The sequence below is a fragment of the Triturus cristatus genome, chromosome 4_2, assembly GCF_964204655.1.
Source record: "Triturus cristatus chromosome 4_2, aTriCri1.1, whole genome shotgun sequence".
In the NCBI taxonomy this organism is placed as follows: Eukaryota; Metazoa; Chordata; class Amphibia; order Caudata; family Salamandridae; genus Triturus; species Triturus cristatus.
The window spans coordinates 378726859-378744985 of record NC_140586.1 but is presented as its reverse complement, the minus strand read 5'-3'; the positions used below and the strand labels follow the sequence as shown (position 1 = coordinate 378744985).

The 18127-nt window shown below is 44.1% G+C and overlaps 1 protein-coding gene across 2 annotated transcripts in view; it reads right to left on the bottom strand.

Moving 5' to 3' along the window:
• DENND1B (DENN domain containing 1B) overlaps positions 1–18127 on the bottom strand; it is a 1072082-nt gene that overhangs the window by 392235 nt on the left and 661720 nt on the right. For both annotated transcript variants that reach the window (XM_085601836.1, XM_085601835.1), the window contains one exon: positions 323–423. In XM_085601836.1, coding sequence (XP_085457962.1) covers positions 323–423 — 101 coding nt within the window. The remainder of the gene's footprint in view (positions 1–322; positions 424–18127) is intronic.

Sequence of the window (18127 nt, the reverse complement as noted above, 5' to 3'; positions counted from 1 at the left end):
AAGGAGTTGATGGTCTCGGTAAGGAGAAAACGAGAACCCCATTTACAAAGTCTCTAGAATGCCACATCAATTTCACATTAGGCCCACAATCATTTGGCTTTGAAAATTGGGCTGGTTAGAAGGATCATAGCACAGAAAAGTTAAGACGTTAAATGGTTAGATTTAGATATACATGCAAGTCGCAGATATATGTGTGAAGGAGCAGTACTTGCCATACAGTAATCAGGAATGAAGTTTGCAAGTATTCTCTTCATTATTTGGGGGCTTTTGCTCATGAAACAGGAAGTCACAAAAGTCAGAAAAACGTCAGCAGCAAACTCACCAGCAGTAGTCCAGAAGGTGTGGAGGAAGCACTGGGATGTATATATGCTGCCAATACATTGGATACAGTAAAGCCACTGATGCGTGCACACAAGCGGTTAACTAAAACAAAAGAAAATGAGTAAATCATAGGGTTATTTTTTCTTAAAATAAGGTTGTTACTGAGTAAAATCATTAGAACTTGACTTCATTCACCTCCCAAGTACTATTATAATCATAACAACTAAAACTGGTTGAATCGAGCAATAAAAAGCATAACACCATTGCAAAATGCAATTATTGTCTAAAATTAAATAATACAATTTAATGCTTTAAAAAATGTTTAACAACTTGAAAACACAACGTCTTTTGTCAAAAATTCTTCTTTCACAATAAAAATAAACTACTATTTTAAACTCCAGAGTGCACAGATAGAGATTGCAATTTGTACAGCTGTTGGCTCATCTATCAGACTAATATACGACTATTAAATATGGAAAAGCACAGGGGCTAGAAGGTGCTCCTCTGGGAGACCATTAGGGCAAATTGCCAAAGAATGAAACATGAGACATCCAGGAGAGCCTGGGAAGAGGGAAAATACCAGGGGACTTGAGTGTTTTACAGTCTGAACTCCAGCAATGTGTGGATGTGCGGGTTAGTTTCTGAGAAGGCTTCTCACTGACACATGCAATGTCACTGGTGACCAGAAAGCTGGCCAAGCATGGCATCGGGCCTACAAAAAGCCAAACATGCCATCATTTCACATTTAAGCTATTCATTCTGAGATCAACACTTTACGTCCGGGTCCTATTTCAAGAATCGTTTTGCTGCTGTGATAAGGCGCTGCTGGTCCTTTGAGGAGGGTGAATGTCACTGCATGTCTTGCTGCTGCAAGCAGTGTGTTCTTTCTCATTTACACCAAATACAAAGCCTTGCTCCACTTCAGTTTCACAGAGGGCGTTTGTCGGACTAATTTATCAACACAAGTTAAGGTTGAATGAAACCTTGTCATAAGGCACATCATTATAGCATTATATACTATTGCAAACTGTACTTTGTACCCATTCTTAAGCTGACTAAATGAGAAATTAATGATTTCCACAAAGCCCATGAAATAAAGGAAAGTAACAAGAACACTAATGATCAGCAATATCCAATTACCATGGATTTTGTCAATAATATACTAGAGGAGGCTTTACTCAAATTCTCCATACACACTATTCATAGCCCTACATCAATGCTTTGTATGGAAAATAATAAGCACTGAGGTGCAAGGTTTTTCTCAGAGGCCGCCGCTGCTAAATGGAGGTTGGGGAGGGGGCAGAACACCAAAGTGTTGTAGTCTTCAATCTACATCATGCCTCTTTCAGCCATCAGACACTTTCTGTTCTTTTATCTGATTGACAGTTTTTTTTTCAGCCACACTTTCTCTCTTTGTTATTTTTTTTATGTCTTTCTATTCCTAATTCTTTCCCCTTTTTGGGGTTTTCTCCTACTTGCCCTGGGTCTTGGTCTGATGAAGAAAAATAAGTCCAGAACCTCAAAAAACAAGTGTCAGTGGGCCACACATTCAACCTCCAGCTCAAATTTAGCACTGCCCTAGATGAGCTGGAGGAGCAGCCACAATTATGACACATTTGAAACTGGAGAAGTGCATGTGTTCTGTAAGTTGTAAAGTGCTAACTCAACGTTTCAATTCTTTTAATTAATTACTTGCGTTTCAAAATAAATGCATGCAAAGTCATGAATACAATATTTAAATTCTTTCAGGCGTGCTTGGTGAGCAAGATGTGTACATCTTTGTTTTCAATCTGTCAGTGGTGCTGTGCTGGTGACACATTTAATCATAGCCCACAAAACCTGTGCCTTTTCTACAAACTGCACATATTTGTGTAAATGCGGACTGATTTCAGTTTCTGGTGTCCCTGTGTTTGGGTCCACACACTTCTCCCCCAATGCAGCAGCACCTGCTAATACAGCCTGCAACCCACACACAACTGAACAGGGGTACCTTAAGATCAGAACCCTGGCTGTATGCAGCTCAAATGAAGATCAGTCTCACATTTAACCAACAAGACAACAAACACAATTTCACTGACCTTGTGGAGGAAAAATGCTACGACGATTTCTTGACAGAAGAATTGCTACATTTCAACGGTCTACAGATTCTTAGCCTATTGCTTTGTATGAACATACTTAATAAAATGCTAGTTGGCCCTATTATTTTTTAAATGTTCTTGTGGGCGAGCGGAATCCACAACAAACCTCAACCAGGAGCGTTCAGCTCAGTATGGGACGAAGTCCAGGACAGTCTGTGCAGTTGTGCCATCCCAGACCTTTTTAGGTCTCGCCTGACCCAGCGCATGCGCTGGTCTGGCGAGACTTCTTGAGAGGGCTCCAAAAACTGCTACCAGGCCAGCCTAGAGCTACAGTGCATGTGCGCGGGCGCGCGTGCCGCTTTTACCGCGATTACTTTCACCTTCGCGGCCGCACGGCTTCCTTGATGTTTGATCGTGATCGCGATCACTTTCGCAGCCGCAGGGCCGCTTGGCATGGCCAATAGGTCTCGCTTTTGGGACCTTATAAGTATTTAGTTATGCAACTGTTGCATGGCTAAACACTTATAAGGTCCCAAAGGCGAGACCTATTGGCTATGCCAATGCTTGTTTCAAATTTTCATTAGGTTTCCACTTTTTTTGTTGTTGGCTAAGTTTGTGCTGTTCCTATTCACGACGGACCCCTTAAGCTTCAAATCTGGTCTTCCTCAAGGATACCCTTTAGTCTTGAGGTGGTAGCCTCCTCTATATATTTTGCATGGTCCATGGTTTCTATCAGTATTTACAGGTTTGTGAGGTGCAGAAGTTGCACTCAGGAGTGATACAAGCTAGTCTCATTGGGTAAATTAGTTAAGAAGCTTGTTAATTGTTTTATTGTATGTTGGTTTTTGCAATAATGATCACAAATATTGAAAAGTGTGTGGGGGCATGGGAAAGCTTTTAATCGCTATCAGTGCACCTGTCTTTAGGGTTGCTCTTAGCCAGTGGCGCTCCACTGCTTTTTAGCAGTGAAATAAAGAGAAAATAAAATGAGAATTACTAGTGTTATTATTTTATTTTCTCCTACTTTTGCAGCTTTGCGTGAAGGGGTGGAGGGCAGGGGAGGACTGGTAGCACCCTCCTAAGTGTGCAATGACTGCCTGGCCGGCCCTATCGGGCCGCCCAAAACAGTCTTGCGCACTTCGCATGTTCTCCATGCATGCTGCATTAGTGCCTGCATGGAGAACATGCCCAGGCTTCCAGTCAGCATCTGAGCGCCGAAACACGGCGCTCAGACCAGTCACAACGCTGCTAAAGCAGCATCGAGATTGCCTAACTGGGAGCCTGGGTGTGCTTTCCTGTTGTTCAGGTCAGCGAGGGAGGGCTACGGAGGAGAGACGCAGCGAGGTAGCGGCGAGAAGGTAAGTTTTTTATTTTATTTTTTGCTGACGACATCCCCTGCGTCCTCCCACCCTCCTGCCAATGCCCCGCCCCCCTACCTCCGATCTGTGCTGGCCGCCGCAGCTCTTAGCTGTCTGCATGCATCTTTATTTTTGTAAGGAAGGCATTTACAAGGTAGAGGATGGAAGCAAACCCCACAAAAGAAGACAGACATCCGCGGATACGAAGCAGGACCATTCCCATCCTCCATTTATTCCTATCCTGTTTCCAGTACCTCTGTGCTTAATTTGAAAGAAAAAATAAATAAGTGCCAGGGCTTTTGTCAGGCGGCCACTGCAGCTTCCACCACAAATTGCCTTACCATGCTGCCAATGATAGTAACAACACAACTACTAACCCTCATACTCTTACAAATGTGACACTTCAGACTATTTCAGGCCCCCAAAACTATAAGAATGGCTTGGGCGGCAGGTAATAGTCATTTTTAATGAATATAGCATGAATAATTAACTGTTGTTGTGGTCACCTCTAAACTACCTAGACAGCACCACCTTGTGGCAGGCTGTCCCAAGCGCCTGTGCTCTCAATTAAGAGCCAGTGCCAGTGCCGAGCACCAGAAACCACCGGCTCAAATTAAGCAATGCCGTACCTGTCTCTGGGTTTAGGAGACGTACTACAAATTTCCCACCACGATCCTTAAGGTTGAACTTTGCTAGCTGCCCTTATGCAGTGGCTAGCCCAAAGTATTCTGGAAAGATGTGGTGACCCAATTGGGGAATCTCTATTCAACCTGGTTTGCTCGAATTTTGTACTTTAAGGAATGCATAAGCAGTGATTACAGTGGAATGTTGATAGACTAACAGAGACTTGGAAATATAAACTGGGGATCCCCTTCTGCTTAGTTAACAGCTCTTTGGACAGAGACCTACACAAACCCTACTGATACTTGTGCTTTCAGAACGTGGATCTGCCCATTTCCTCCTGACTGAAAACAAGCTAGACAGCCCTGCTGAATCTCTGGTAGCCTAAACAGCTGTTGAAAGCACGTGAGTGGAAGCCCCCAGCCAGTACAAGAAGTCTAGAGATGCAAATATAGTTCTTTGAAGACCCCTCTACTCTTCACTAGAGATTAGAGTTGGTCTGTGTAATGGAACTACTGCTACAGGAAGATCTGAAATGAGAGAGAATATTGCCTTGCAAATGCATTTCCTCCCAACCTTTTATTGCTTTGGTCTTTGTTTGACCTTGCACTTTGCACAGATGTCTATCCCCCTGTTGGCTGAATACTAGCCAAAACAAGAAGGTCTTCGGTGGTCCTGTGGGAGTCCTGTGTGCCTAAACACCAACACCCTACTGCTTGTAGTTCAGACTGTTGTCTGGATCACTTCATCATCAAGCCTGATTGCCCCAGAGTGAGAAGTCACTAACCTCGAATCTATAGGGTCCCGATTTCATTTGATATCCCAATTTCATGGGCCTAACATCACCCAACCCAACACCTACAAACAGGCTTGGAACTTTAACAAAAGTAATTCAGTTTTGACAGGTGTTAGAAGGTGGTTCTGACACTATGGGCCGCCCGGACTTTTTGCTTTTTGAGCACTTAATTGTTGAGCTTTTACTGTAGGGGAGCCTCATAAGGTGGGACTCACCCACAGAGAACTCAGGATGTAAGAGAATGCATGGGGATTTTACTGGTGTCCCCCTGGCTTGACCAGGCCACTGCACAGCAGCCGGAGTAAGGGACACCGGGCTGGTTATATGCAGACACATGTGTACATGCATGTGCACACGTGTACGGGCTGCGCAGGGGAGATTCCTAGCGTGCGCAGTCCAGGAGCAGCTACAAAGTGAATGGTTCGGCAGGACTTATGCAGTATTGGGTGGTGACATGGAATAGGCTTTATACACTGGAAAGAAACATGCCAGGGAACGTCAATGTGTCTTTCTGTTTTTTTACTTCATTTTTCCCCTATGGGAATGTGGAGCCCATGGGCTAGATTAACTTCCATTTGGCCTACAGATTCCAGACACGCGCTTAAGTCCACTGTAGCGGATGTGAAAAGAAGTATTCTGAAGAGTCCAAAGTCATATTTGTACTGCTTTTGGGTCATCCAGAACTGTCAAATTTCTCTGAGCCAGCCATGACCAGACTCAGGCTGAGGGCTGACCTCAGCTGGATGGATTGATAACCTTTCTTCCACAAGCGAGGGCCTCCTCTCCATGAAGAGATGATGGGTGGGGCTAGAGGCTCATCCATCACTAGGTGCCAGGCACCAGGCTGCACCAAGGAGGGAAGGAGTTGGGTTTCAGAGGCCATGTGGCTAGAGACACTGGACGACGCCATTTTGAACAAACCCAGACCCTGGACAAGTAGGAGGGAGCAGGGGCAGGGAAGTGATGTGTCGCTGTTTGATAGGACCAACAGAGACTTCCTGCCAGCCCCCTACTCAACTTTGAAAAAGTGCTTGCACGGGAAGAGAAGCTCTCTCTCGGGTGTGGTCTGCTGAGGCTGAATGTGCTGGAGCCTGGCGCAATGGGCAGTTGGAAGGAGACACCCCCTGACTGCCCCCAGGACCCTATCAGCATCAAAAGAGACCAGGACTGGTGCGCAGAAGCAGTGGCCTCTGCGCAGTGAGAAGAGAGGCCAAGGAGGACAGCCAGGTGAAAGGCTGGTGCAGGGAGCCAGTGAAGACAGATCCCCGCTGAATCCACCCTCTTGGAGACCCGGAGGGCGAAGGAGAGTGCTCCCAGTGGCTGAGGGGGGCCACCAGGAGCAAGAAGACGCGAAAATGGAGAACACCGGACCCCTGGGGGCTGAGATATGCCCACCAGAAGGTACGCGACCTTTGACCTCAAAGAAGACCGACGAAGAAGCCTGTGGGGCTCTGCCGCCGGTCTCAGAGTTGCCCCCGGGGTGGGTCAGGTCCCGGGGGCTGCCCCCAGAAGAACGGAAACTGGGGAGCGCCATCGCGCTCCTCGAGGAAGTGCCCAAGAGGGGGCCAGGAGCCCACCCTGGCCCCCACCGAAGATGGAGGCGGGGGAGCGACATCGCGCCCCCCCCGTGAAGATGGAAGCTGGTGAGCGCCGTCGCGATCCCCGTGAAGGTGCCCCGTGGGGTGCCAGGAGCCCACTCTGGCCCCCACCGTAGATCAAGTCGGGGAGTGCCGTTGCGCTCCCCGTGAAGATGTGTGGGCCCGGGTCCCCATCCCCGGGCCCGAAGACCAAGAAGAGGCTCGCACAGGGTGCCAGGAGCCCACCCTGGCCCCCACAGAAGAGGCGAGACGGGGTGTGCCGGAGCGCTCCCCGTGAAGCTGCCCAAGGGGCTGGGACCCCATCCTCGGGCCCCGGCAAAGAGGCGGAGGAGGGGGGAGTGCTGTCGCACCCAACCCACAGCCAGGGAGGACGCCTCCGTGTCTGCCCGCTTCGGCAGCAGAGAAGACTCCGGCTCCCACGGACGCACCAGAGGGTAAGAGCCGTGCAGGGAGTCGGCGGGGGCAGCCAGGGATGGGCTCCCCGAGCTGCCCTCCACCAGGAATGCATGCGGGGGTCCCGGGTGGGACCGGCACCCCGAAAGAAAAGGAAAGGGGACCGGGTGGGACTGGGCCCCCGAAAATGGGCAAGACGGCTGGGGGTTGGCTCCCCGAGCCGTAGAACTTACATGGGGGTCCGGGTGAGACCAGGCCCCCCAACGAGGCCTGATGATGCAGTGAAGCCGCAGGCAGCACACCGCAGGTCTCCCCGGGCATAGCGGGAGAGCCGCTCATCAAATATTCGTAAAGCAGGGCACGAAGCACCCCACAATGCCTTGCAAGGCATCAGGAAATGCAGCGTTTTTGGTGCCTGGTGGCCCCCAGAGGAGGGGGGTCGCCCTCAATGGTGAAAAGGTGCTGGGGGCGCTGCTGGAGAAGCACAGTCTTCCCCCCCCCCCCCCCCCCAGCATGAAGAGACAAGTCACCCTAGGTGTCCTGGGGATTCGAAAGGAATAACCCCTTCAGGGCTCAGCCAGCAATTAATACCTTCTGAGCTGGAACTACTTGTTCTTCAGCTGAGGGTGTTTTGATAATTGCATCAAGGAGTGAAGGGCTGAGGTGCGGATGTCTGGAGAAGGGCATCCCCTGGAGGTGAAGAGGTGTAATTATACTGAAATGCATTTACTAATGGATATTTCTTTTAGAGGGACTGAAGTTCACCTGTTCAATGTGAAGTACTGGTGTAAGGTGATGTCATAAGCAAAGTGGGGTTATGTGGCCAGACTTTCCTGCTAGGGTGTCTGGCTGTACATGTAATCCTGTGATTTCATCTGTGATGCCTTTAGGGGCTGTAATTGCAATACATTCTAATGATCCACAAATGTGCTGAGCACTGTCATTCTAAAGTGTGCTTAAACATGTATTTTTGCTGCTGCACTTAGGTGAAGACCCGAGACTGCTGGCCCTTAAGATATAGAGGTGCATACTTTATGGTCAGTAGGAGATGCTCAGCCAAGGTTCATGTGTCACCAAGTCAGGTGTACCCATTTTTAATGCTTGTTGAGGCAATGGGGTGGGTCGCCACTGGGATGGTGTCAGTGTGCAGGGCCCAGGCCCCAGGTTATGTTCAACTAATGGCATTGGGGGCAAGATGAGGTGCATACATGGGAGTGGTGGTACTAGACCCCACCCCCCACAGGAGGGGAGGAGATGTTATGCAATGTCACAAAGTAATTCCAACAGCTTATGTATATTTGTTAATAGTTGCATAGTATTGAGTAGTGTGTGTGTTTAATAAATGTACTCTTACTTTTATAAAGCAAAGTACAGACTGGACAATCAATTAGTGAGTGTTATTTTTGCGCACCTGCAAATGGTGATTACTAGCCCACACCACCTCCCTTGAGTAAGCCTCAGACTGCTCTGCAACGTTACCCTCTGAGAGTCAGGCGCTACAATTGGGTGTTTGGTTCCCAGTGAAGGACAAATGTAGTCATGTTATTTGTGCAGGCCTGACAGATGCTGCCTCGTTTTCCAACAACAGGAGGAATGTAAATCGGTATTTCGTTGTCAACCGGCTGGTGCTTGTGAAAGGTACACAGGTCAATAATGCAGGAACATAAATATTTTGTTCTCCTATTTTCAAGAGCATTCTGTAGCTGTGGTTTTATAACAAAAGGTATACAGTATTCACATACATGGGCTCTTGCTTTATCACTGTACTGTGCTAGATAGCCTCTATATCTGCAGTATATATTTTGAGATATTATTAAAGTGATGCATATTTGTGATATATATATTTTACACAGGGGCAACTACCACTACTGTCACAGTCACTGGTGAATTTTAAATCCTCAATATTTTGATAAGTGGTGTGCAGCTGGATATTGTTTGTCTACATTTCTGATTGCCCTCCTCTGCTCTAATATCCAGTTTTTTTCTGGATGGGTGGTACTTCCTTATGCAATGTGCCCATGTAATAAAAATGTAAACTGGAAATAACATTCACCAAAGTAAAAAAAAAACAAATATAATAACATATGAGGGCAATCAGAAATGTAGACAAACAATATCCGGTTGCACACCACTTCTTTGATACACAATATCAAATAGTGAGGATTTACAGTTTTTTTTATTTTTACATTTGACAGCAACCAACATAAGAGGGGGCAACAGTCTTGGAATTATGTAGATTGGAATCTAGGTACATTATTGACTTTGACATTCCCTGTTGCAAATGGTTTGAACTCAGATGTGAAAATGTCAGTACATTTAGGACAATCTTACCGGTTTCAAGTTTTGATTAGCTTCCTTCTGTAATGGCCTCACAGGTGGTGAGTTTCCTGTTCTAGGTTTTACCAAGATTTTTCTGTTTTTACACAGATGCACCAGGGTGAAATTGAAACTTCTACTGACCATGGAGCTGTTCTATGCTAGTCTAGCTATTTGTCTTTTTCAGTTTACTTAATGTTAAGTTGTTTAGGAATTAAGGGACTTATTGCGAAGTTGGGCAGTTGAACCGCTGACCGCTATTGCGGCAGTCAGGAGACTGCCCGACAAACAGTCGGCTGACCGACCACCCACTTTCGATAGGACAGCCATGCAGGCAGTCAGTAATATGCTCTTTTACATTGCGGCTTGGGCTGCGGCCCAGGAAAAGGGCTGCAGTAAAAGCCGCAGTGTAAAAAGCACTTTGTGAAAAGGACATCTTAATCCCTATGGTGGTGCCTGCACAGGCACCGCCTCCATGCAAGAGATACGATGCCGACAACCGCCCAAACGAGATCCTAGATCCTGTCAGAGGTGGAAAACTCCTCCCCCGACCTCTGCGGTTTAACTGCATGCATTGTAATGCGGCGGTCAGACCGATGGCCTGTCTGTCGAACAGACCGCCACCGAGACAGCCTGTCGGTTGCGGTCCACCTGACATTGTAATAAGGCCTTAATTTTCTGCAAGTCAATATAATGTGGCATTTGTGAGTGCCCGTTGTCACATGATGATGGCTGCCACAAAGTTTAAGAACAGACCAGTGGGCATGAATCAGCAATTTAGTACTGAACAATTATTTTCATGTGTTGCATAATTCTTTCTGTTGTACGTCATAGCTATTAAGGGTCATTCAACGAGATATCTCATTCAGCCCACTGGGGCAGTATAACGTTTGAACCAACATGAGATGTGCTCATCAACTGACAGTTGGGTTACTTGTACATTATTTTGCATTGCTTAAAATCTATCTATTGGTTGTAATTAGCAAATGCACACAATTAGTTGAAGTTATTTATTGCATTTGAATGAGGCAATGGAACATACTTTTAAGTGTTCCTAATAACAGTCTAAGATAGTCACCATTGTCAAACACATAACAGCTACATTTGTTATGATTTTCCTGTTTTCATTCATTTTATGCGCAATACTTGTACTCGGAATAGTGACTTGCAACATGGACCATTGCTGAAACGTGTCTGGTGTTGTAGCCTTTGCGATTAAATCACATTTTCACAGCAGTACTAGTGCATGTGTTTTATTGCTGGATGGAGAAAGTTTTGTTGATATATATATATACACACACACACACAGATAAATTAATGTTTGCAGTTATGCACTATGTTATCTTGCACTAGTGTCATAGCACTCCCCTCTCACATATATGCATAAGTGTTTAGGTATATGGTGTCAGAGTGTGAATGCCTACGTGCAAGTTGATAAAATGGCTTAATATTATCAAAATGGTATTTTTTCAATCTTCCAAAAGATTGATGACTTACACCAACAATACTAATACGCCGACGACAGTGAGCTAATGAGACCCCAGGGAGTTAATTTCATATCAATTACAACATGGCAAAGCTTTTTATGAATGGGATTAAAATAACCATTCATCTAGCTCTTGCTCTTCTTCACCGCTACTCGGTTACACACATTAATTGCTTATTATAGACTGGCCTACCTTTGAAAAAATCATTGTGCATTATATTTATGTTATTCTGAAAGAGTTTTCAATCTGAATTCCATTTTAAGTGTGTTCTACCCGTATGAGAATATGCATTATTGTCTAAAGTCTTATCCACATGTGATGAGCTTGCAAACATCTTGAGGTGTAGGGAAAGCACCATCTGTGCACTTTTCACAGTACTGAGTTGGTCAAAGAAGTACACAGAAGATAAATTAAACCATGGACTGGGAGACTAAAGTGTTATGTAAATCAACATAGACTTGCTTTTCTGCACTAGGCACTACTAGGTAGCTGCTTTGCAAGATATGCAGCAGCAGAGATGCACCAAATAAAAATGTCAGAAATGGGGGTCTCTAGTTGGCAATGGTTTGCACCTTTGTCCAAGTAGGGACCCTTCTTCCTAGTCAGGGTAAGAGGGATACACTTCTAAGATAACCCTTGCTCACCCCCTTGGTAGCTTGACCCGAGCAGACAGCCTTATCTCAGAGGCAGTATGTAAAGCATACGTGCACACATACAGTAATAACACTACAAATGGACACCACACCAGTTTAGAAAAATAAGTAATCTTTATCTAAACCAAACAAGACCAAAACGACACAAATCCAGAATACAGTAATACACATGACTTTCAAAAGGTAGAAACAGTTCTGTTCAAAGCAAATTGCAGATGTGACACTTTTCACACAGCGTTATGAGCACAAACAAAAACTGTCACAGGCAAGGTGATGCGTCGGTTCCTTACACCCAGGGAAGGTGATGCATCGGTTTCTTACTTCAGAGAAGGTGATGTGTCAGTGCCTTACTGCCACGCAGGGGTGGTGATGCATTGGTTCCTTACTGGAGGGGAGGTGATGTGTCGGTTTCTTACTGTGCGGGGACGTGATGCGTCGGTTTATTACTCTGGCCCCGGCGTTTTTGCAGGCATGGCACCCAGATGTGATGTGTGAGGTTTGGGGATGCGTCGGTTCTTGTAGTCGCGGTCCCACGATGCGTTGGTTCTTGCAGCCGCACATCCAGGCCTGCGTCAGAATCGGTGCGGTGATCTCGGACTCCGTAGATCGGTGCACTTGATGCGGCATGCAGTGATTTCTCGAGCAGCGTGCAGGCGCTGTGTTGGTTTTTTCGGTGATGCGTTGGAAACAGGTGCGGATGCGTCTCTCTACTCTTAGTTGTGTTGTTATTCCAGCTACCAACTGCGTAACAACCTCTAGAGGCCCAGAACAGTAGAAGGCACCTCCAGGCAGGCCAGAACTCCCTGCAAGGAAGTTCATTTGAGCTGGGGGTGAAGTCTTTGTATCCCTGAGACTTCAAAAACAGGAGGCAAGCTCTACTTCAAGCCTTGGAGATCGTCCTCAAGCAGGGGGCACAGCAAAGTCCTTGTCCTTTCCTTGGCAGAAACAGCCACTGCAGGCCAACCCCAGACAGCACACAGCAAATGGGCAATATTTCTCCTCAGTTTCTCCAGCTCTTCTCCTTAGCAACAGTTCCTCTTCAATTCCAGAAGTAATCTAAAAGTCTGGGGTCTGGGCCCCACTTTTTATAGCACAAACTTGTTTATCCTCTGGTGTCAGAGAAGCTCTTTCTCAGTCAAATCTAGTTCTGTCCTCTCTGATGCAGCTTCCTGGCAGGAGATGGAGACAGCATTGTTCAAAGCAGACCAGGCCCGTTCAGGTGTGAAAGAAATATCCTCCCTCAACTCTGAAAGCAGCGCAGGTCTATTCAGCCCAGGTCTATTCAGCCCAGCCCTGACTCACCCTGGAAAGGCAGGACCCACCTCACCCCCCCCCCACCCAAGTGACTGTCTGAACAGAATACACATCCCCAGCCCCTGTCACTCCAAAGCCAGACAGTCAATACACAAACCTGGCAGAGGAACACAGGATGGGTAAGCAAGAAAATACCTACTTTTTAAAAGTGGTATTTTCAAACACAGAATGTAAAAATCATCCTCACTAAAAGATGCATCTTTATATTTCGAGTTCAGGAATACTAAACGTTACCTTCCCATCTTGTCCCAATGGAAAGTTATATTTATAAGATGTTATAAATAAACCCCCATTCCATCCTATGGGACAGCTAGTCAATAGTGAAAAACGAAATTGGCAGTATTTCACTATCAGGACATGTCACACACATCAGGGCATGTCCTACCTTTCCCATACACTGCACTGTGCCCACAGGGGTACCCTAGGCCTACCTTAGGGGTGACTCAAATGTAAGAAAAGGGAAGGCTAGGGCCTAGCAAGTGAATGCACTTGCCAGGTTGACATGGCAGTTCCAAACTGCACACAGACACTGCAGTGGCAGGTCGGAGTTACATTTACCGGCTGCTTGTGTGGGTGGCACAATCAGGCCCACTAGCAGCATTTGATTTACAGGCCCTGGGCACACATAGTACAGTGCACTAAGGACTAACTAGTAAATCAAATATGCCAATCATGGAATCACCAATCCATAACAACAATTTATAGAGGGAGCACTTGCACTTTGGCACTGAACAGCAGTGGAAAAGTGCCCAAAGCATCTAGCACAGCAGAAACGAAGTCCAACACACAGCAAAAACACAGGAGGCAAAGGCAAAAATACAGGGGAAACCCACACCAATTATTCCAAGTCTAACAGAAAATATGTAAATATTCACTAATTTCCCTATCCATAGAGTTTGATAAGCCACTATGCCAGCCTTAGTCACTCCAGTGACCCCAAAAGATCGTCCCAAGTTCATCAGGGTGAACTAGGAGCAGAGAAACAGAAGTATCAAAAATGCACCCACTATTTATTGTATGTACCTCACCAACAGCTGTCCACATTGAAATACAGTCATTGCTTTAATGCTTGGAGGTTAAGAGATTTTAATTATGGCTTTGGTATCAGCACTTGATGGGAAAAGTGTTAGACATTAGGGTTGAAAAAAACTGCTTTATTGTAACCTTATTCTAAAGATCAAACAGAGATATAATAGACCTTAAAAAGCAGTAAAAAAACGAATACATATTTGGAAATTAGCATGGGCTATGCAATACTGGACTGTTTAATTTATGCAAATTTCATGAAATGTATTACATTTAAAAATCACAGTTTGCATGGAACAATAGACAAAATCGCAAACAAGACATCAAATGGTGCCTGAACATTACTTTTACATAGTGAAAAGATTAGCATAGAGCAATGTAACATACAACCTTTTCTCTTAAAGCAGAAGGTAAAAGGCTACAACAAACATTGGCAATGCCAATTTGGTCTGGTTTATAACTTTAAGTCCCTCTTCAGTTGCTGGTGACTTTAGACAACCAATGTGTTATCATAAATGCACTCTAACACTCACCCTTGCTTTATGCATACATTCATCCACCCACTGACTTATTCTTACATTCACCCATCCACAATAACACACCCAAAAGCTTAACAAGCATAGCAGGATAAATTAGAATACTAAACGTGGAATAAAGAAAACATGTTGTATGAATGGTAAGACTGCAGTGAAAACTAAATGTAAACACAGCAGCATGTGGTCATCTTGCAATTATATTGTGCATAGTGTATTTTTTTTTTTTTTTTAAGTTTCAACATGACCCCCGCATTTAGAAGCAACGGGATGCCAATCTTTGAATGGTATTTTATGGACAAAACCATTTAAACATGACAACTGAGTTTTCAAACAATAGAAGGAAGCACAGGGTGTGATGCTTTTGCAGATAAAATGCGATGGGCCCAATAACACTGTCTGTGGAGCTTCAGTACGCTCTAAAAAAAAAAAAAAAAAAAAAAAGAATGGAACGAATAGAGAACTAGCTAAAAAGAGAAAATGCAAAACTAAAGGACATGCACCCCAGCTGTGGCACTGAATTAATTTTCAGGCAGAGGTGCATATGTGCTCTGGCAAAACTAATGCAACAAAGCAGCCAATGGCTAAAGGGTCTGACCGACTACCCCATGCTGCAATAGATGGAAGCAGAGTAAGAACGACACTTGAACAGACCAGTGGCAGAAAAGGGGGGATCAAAGGTCCCACTATGTATGTGTCTTTTGTATTACCATTATATTACTACTTTTTATTACTACAGTTTGGCAGACAGACCTTTCAAGTCCTCCTCAGAGGGTCACAGTGCAAATCTTGTTGCCCCAAGTTTTGTCAAAAAGGGTAACTGACACCAAATCCATTTCCTTCTAAGGGGGTTAGTGAGATTCCATCAAACAAAATACCTGTTCACAGGTTTTAAAATGATGTAATAGCACAACAGGTAAAGTCTATTGACTCTAAATTAGACTTTTCATAATAATAACTCAGGCACCGTAACCAACTCAGTCTTGCTCTATCAAGAATAAGCATTCCAACAAGGCAAAGACTGCAATGCAAGCACTCTTTCTCAAAGGGAGGACACAACTGCTGCCCAATCAAATGATGTACTCAACAAAACCAACATGTGGGTGGAGCCAAATCTCTTCTCTCAATAGTGATTCTGAATGTTTTTTTCTGTTGACCATATCAGGTCTTGACAGTTGAACTCTCAAGCCAGAGCTAAAAATCCTCAGCCGATCACATCTGCTTTTCAAGGTTAGAAAATTTACTCGATTTCTTTAAAACCCTCCAGCTCTATACTAAAAAGTGATTGACCGCTGTTTTCCAACCCCCATTTATTTTATTTTTTTAAATGATGATTACTGTAATTGCGCTTATTTTGGGATTTTTTTTTTAAAGAGTACTGAATTTCAGACAGGTGTATTTTAAAAACACTCAGAGCCTGATATTCATACTTTCTGGTCAAAAATATTGGTCACAATCTAAGACAGTATTTTTGCAATCAGAAAGTTAGTTTTTTGCAAACCGAACTACGTATGAGTAGGTTGGTTTGCAAAAACAGGTTTAAGAGAGGGTCACAACCTGACCTTTCTCCTTACTATTTAAGAGGTTGTACAAGCTACAATTCGCTCTGATTGGAGGCCAACATAGGGATGGTGGCCTTCTAGGGTAAGCAAACAACGTCTGTGATTGCCTTTCAATGAAGAAAACCTTCTTTTAAGTTGAGCTTTTTCTTAAGATTCACAAAGGCCAAGAGCTCCCTAGGAGACCCCCTATTGGGACTGCATTACCCAAGCAACTCAGTGGTCAGTTTTTCAATGTTTTCGCAATGGATTACGGAGGCAATACATTGATACATCTCATACCGATTTGCTGTACCAATTTTAGGAGTTGGCAAAAGTTTATAAGTAAAATAGCCTTAGTACAAAGTAAAACCTATTTTTTGGTCACAAACGCACTTATTTTGTGAATCGTACCACCTGCAACCATAAAATGGTTTGTGCATCACACCCTTTGTCCTAAAATTTGAAAATCACTCATGTAAACCTCTTTGCCTTCTTGTTTCAAAGCTGTTTTATACTTTTGCAACTAGACATACTATAACCATTCAAACTTGAATGACTTTTTTAGCTAGCATTTATTCATGTCGTTACTAATTTTTTACATGTAATGGTTTCCCCATTTCAACATTTTTAGTTAATTACAGAACACGGTGAATAAATGATCAACTAAACAAGTCACAAAGCATTGTCTCACCAACACAATCAAACAAGTCCGAAATAGCAGGCACCTAGTGTGCCTATGTCTGTAATCCCTGTAAATTGCAAAAACTTGAGTAGGTTTTTAGTTTTATAATTATATCTCCAGTTATATTCAGTAGTGAGAACTATTGCAGAAAGCATCCCCAAAATGGGATATATATTTGTGTAATTTCAGGCATTAATGGGAGAACTACATCTGTGGAAACCGCAGAGTTTTTGGAAATACTAGTTTTCAACATTTTCAGCATCTCAACTTTATTGTCCACATAAGAGAAATCATTTTATAAGTCTTAAGTACAAACCTGGGAAGATTGGTAAATGATGAAAAAATGTAACAAAAGTAACTTTTTCAAATCGTTTGAAAAATGTCGCATCTTTCAAGCTTCTGCTCTCCCTTAGGATCCCTAAAAAATTTAGGATTTGCTTTTTCTTGAAAAACATACAACCCCATCAATCTCTTTTTTTACGTTATGAATATAGTTGTATATTTTTGACCGTAAATAAAATTGCAATGTTTTGTAAACAGAATACCCTAGCTAAATAAGTGACTCGTACTACAAGACCTCCTTATTTTCCATCAAGGCAACCATAGATTAAATATTGACAAAATAGGTTTTCTGCGAAATATGGGGTGAAATTTCACAACAGGAAAAAACAAATGTTCTTCTTATTGAGCCCTGTCCATTAAAATAAGAATTTTTCAGTTTAATGAAATCCAAATTTTCTATATAAAGTGTACTCCTAAAACTACCTTTAAGGGTTTTGAGTCAAAAGGAAGCAGTGGATTAACGTTTCTTTACTTTAAACATTTTGAGGACATTTGATACAACAAAAAAGAACACATCGTCAAATGGATTAATAGGGCTTTGTGGACATTTTTCTCCAGCTGAAAACAACAATGCATGGCTAGGTACCCACATGTCTCCCCCAAGTGCAGTGAAGTTCTCGGGTTATGAAGATGTTCCTTATCCTCTTCTGACGGAATGAGTGTGTTTGAACTTGGAAAGGCTGCAATAAGTTGCCTACGAAACGCCCCTCCCAAAATACTGTCTGCTGTCAGTGCCTCCGCATGCATTTTGGAAGCCCAGAAACTTTACACCCTTCTCTCCCAAATGATCAGAGACACTTATTCTGTGTGCCAGGCTGGTTTATTGAAGTTCATACAATTAGCATGTGTGGCACTCCCAGCTGAATATATGGGGGAGCGTAACCAATATTGTGGTATTTCCTAAAAAGGGGGAAGCCGATCGACGATAGAAGTTCCTATCGCATTGCTTCATTCCTGGCAGAGCTACAACGGGCCACATAGGCACTGCCATAGCTGCTTTTGACGCCTCTTGGAAACTTAACAAACAGATTGGCATGGTTATGCTCGACGTAGAAAAGGCATTTGATA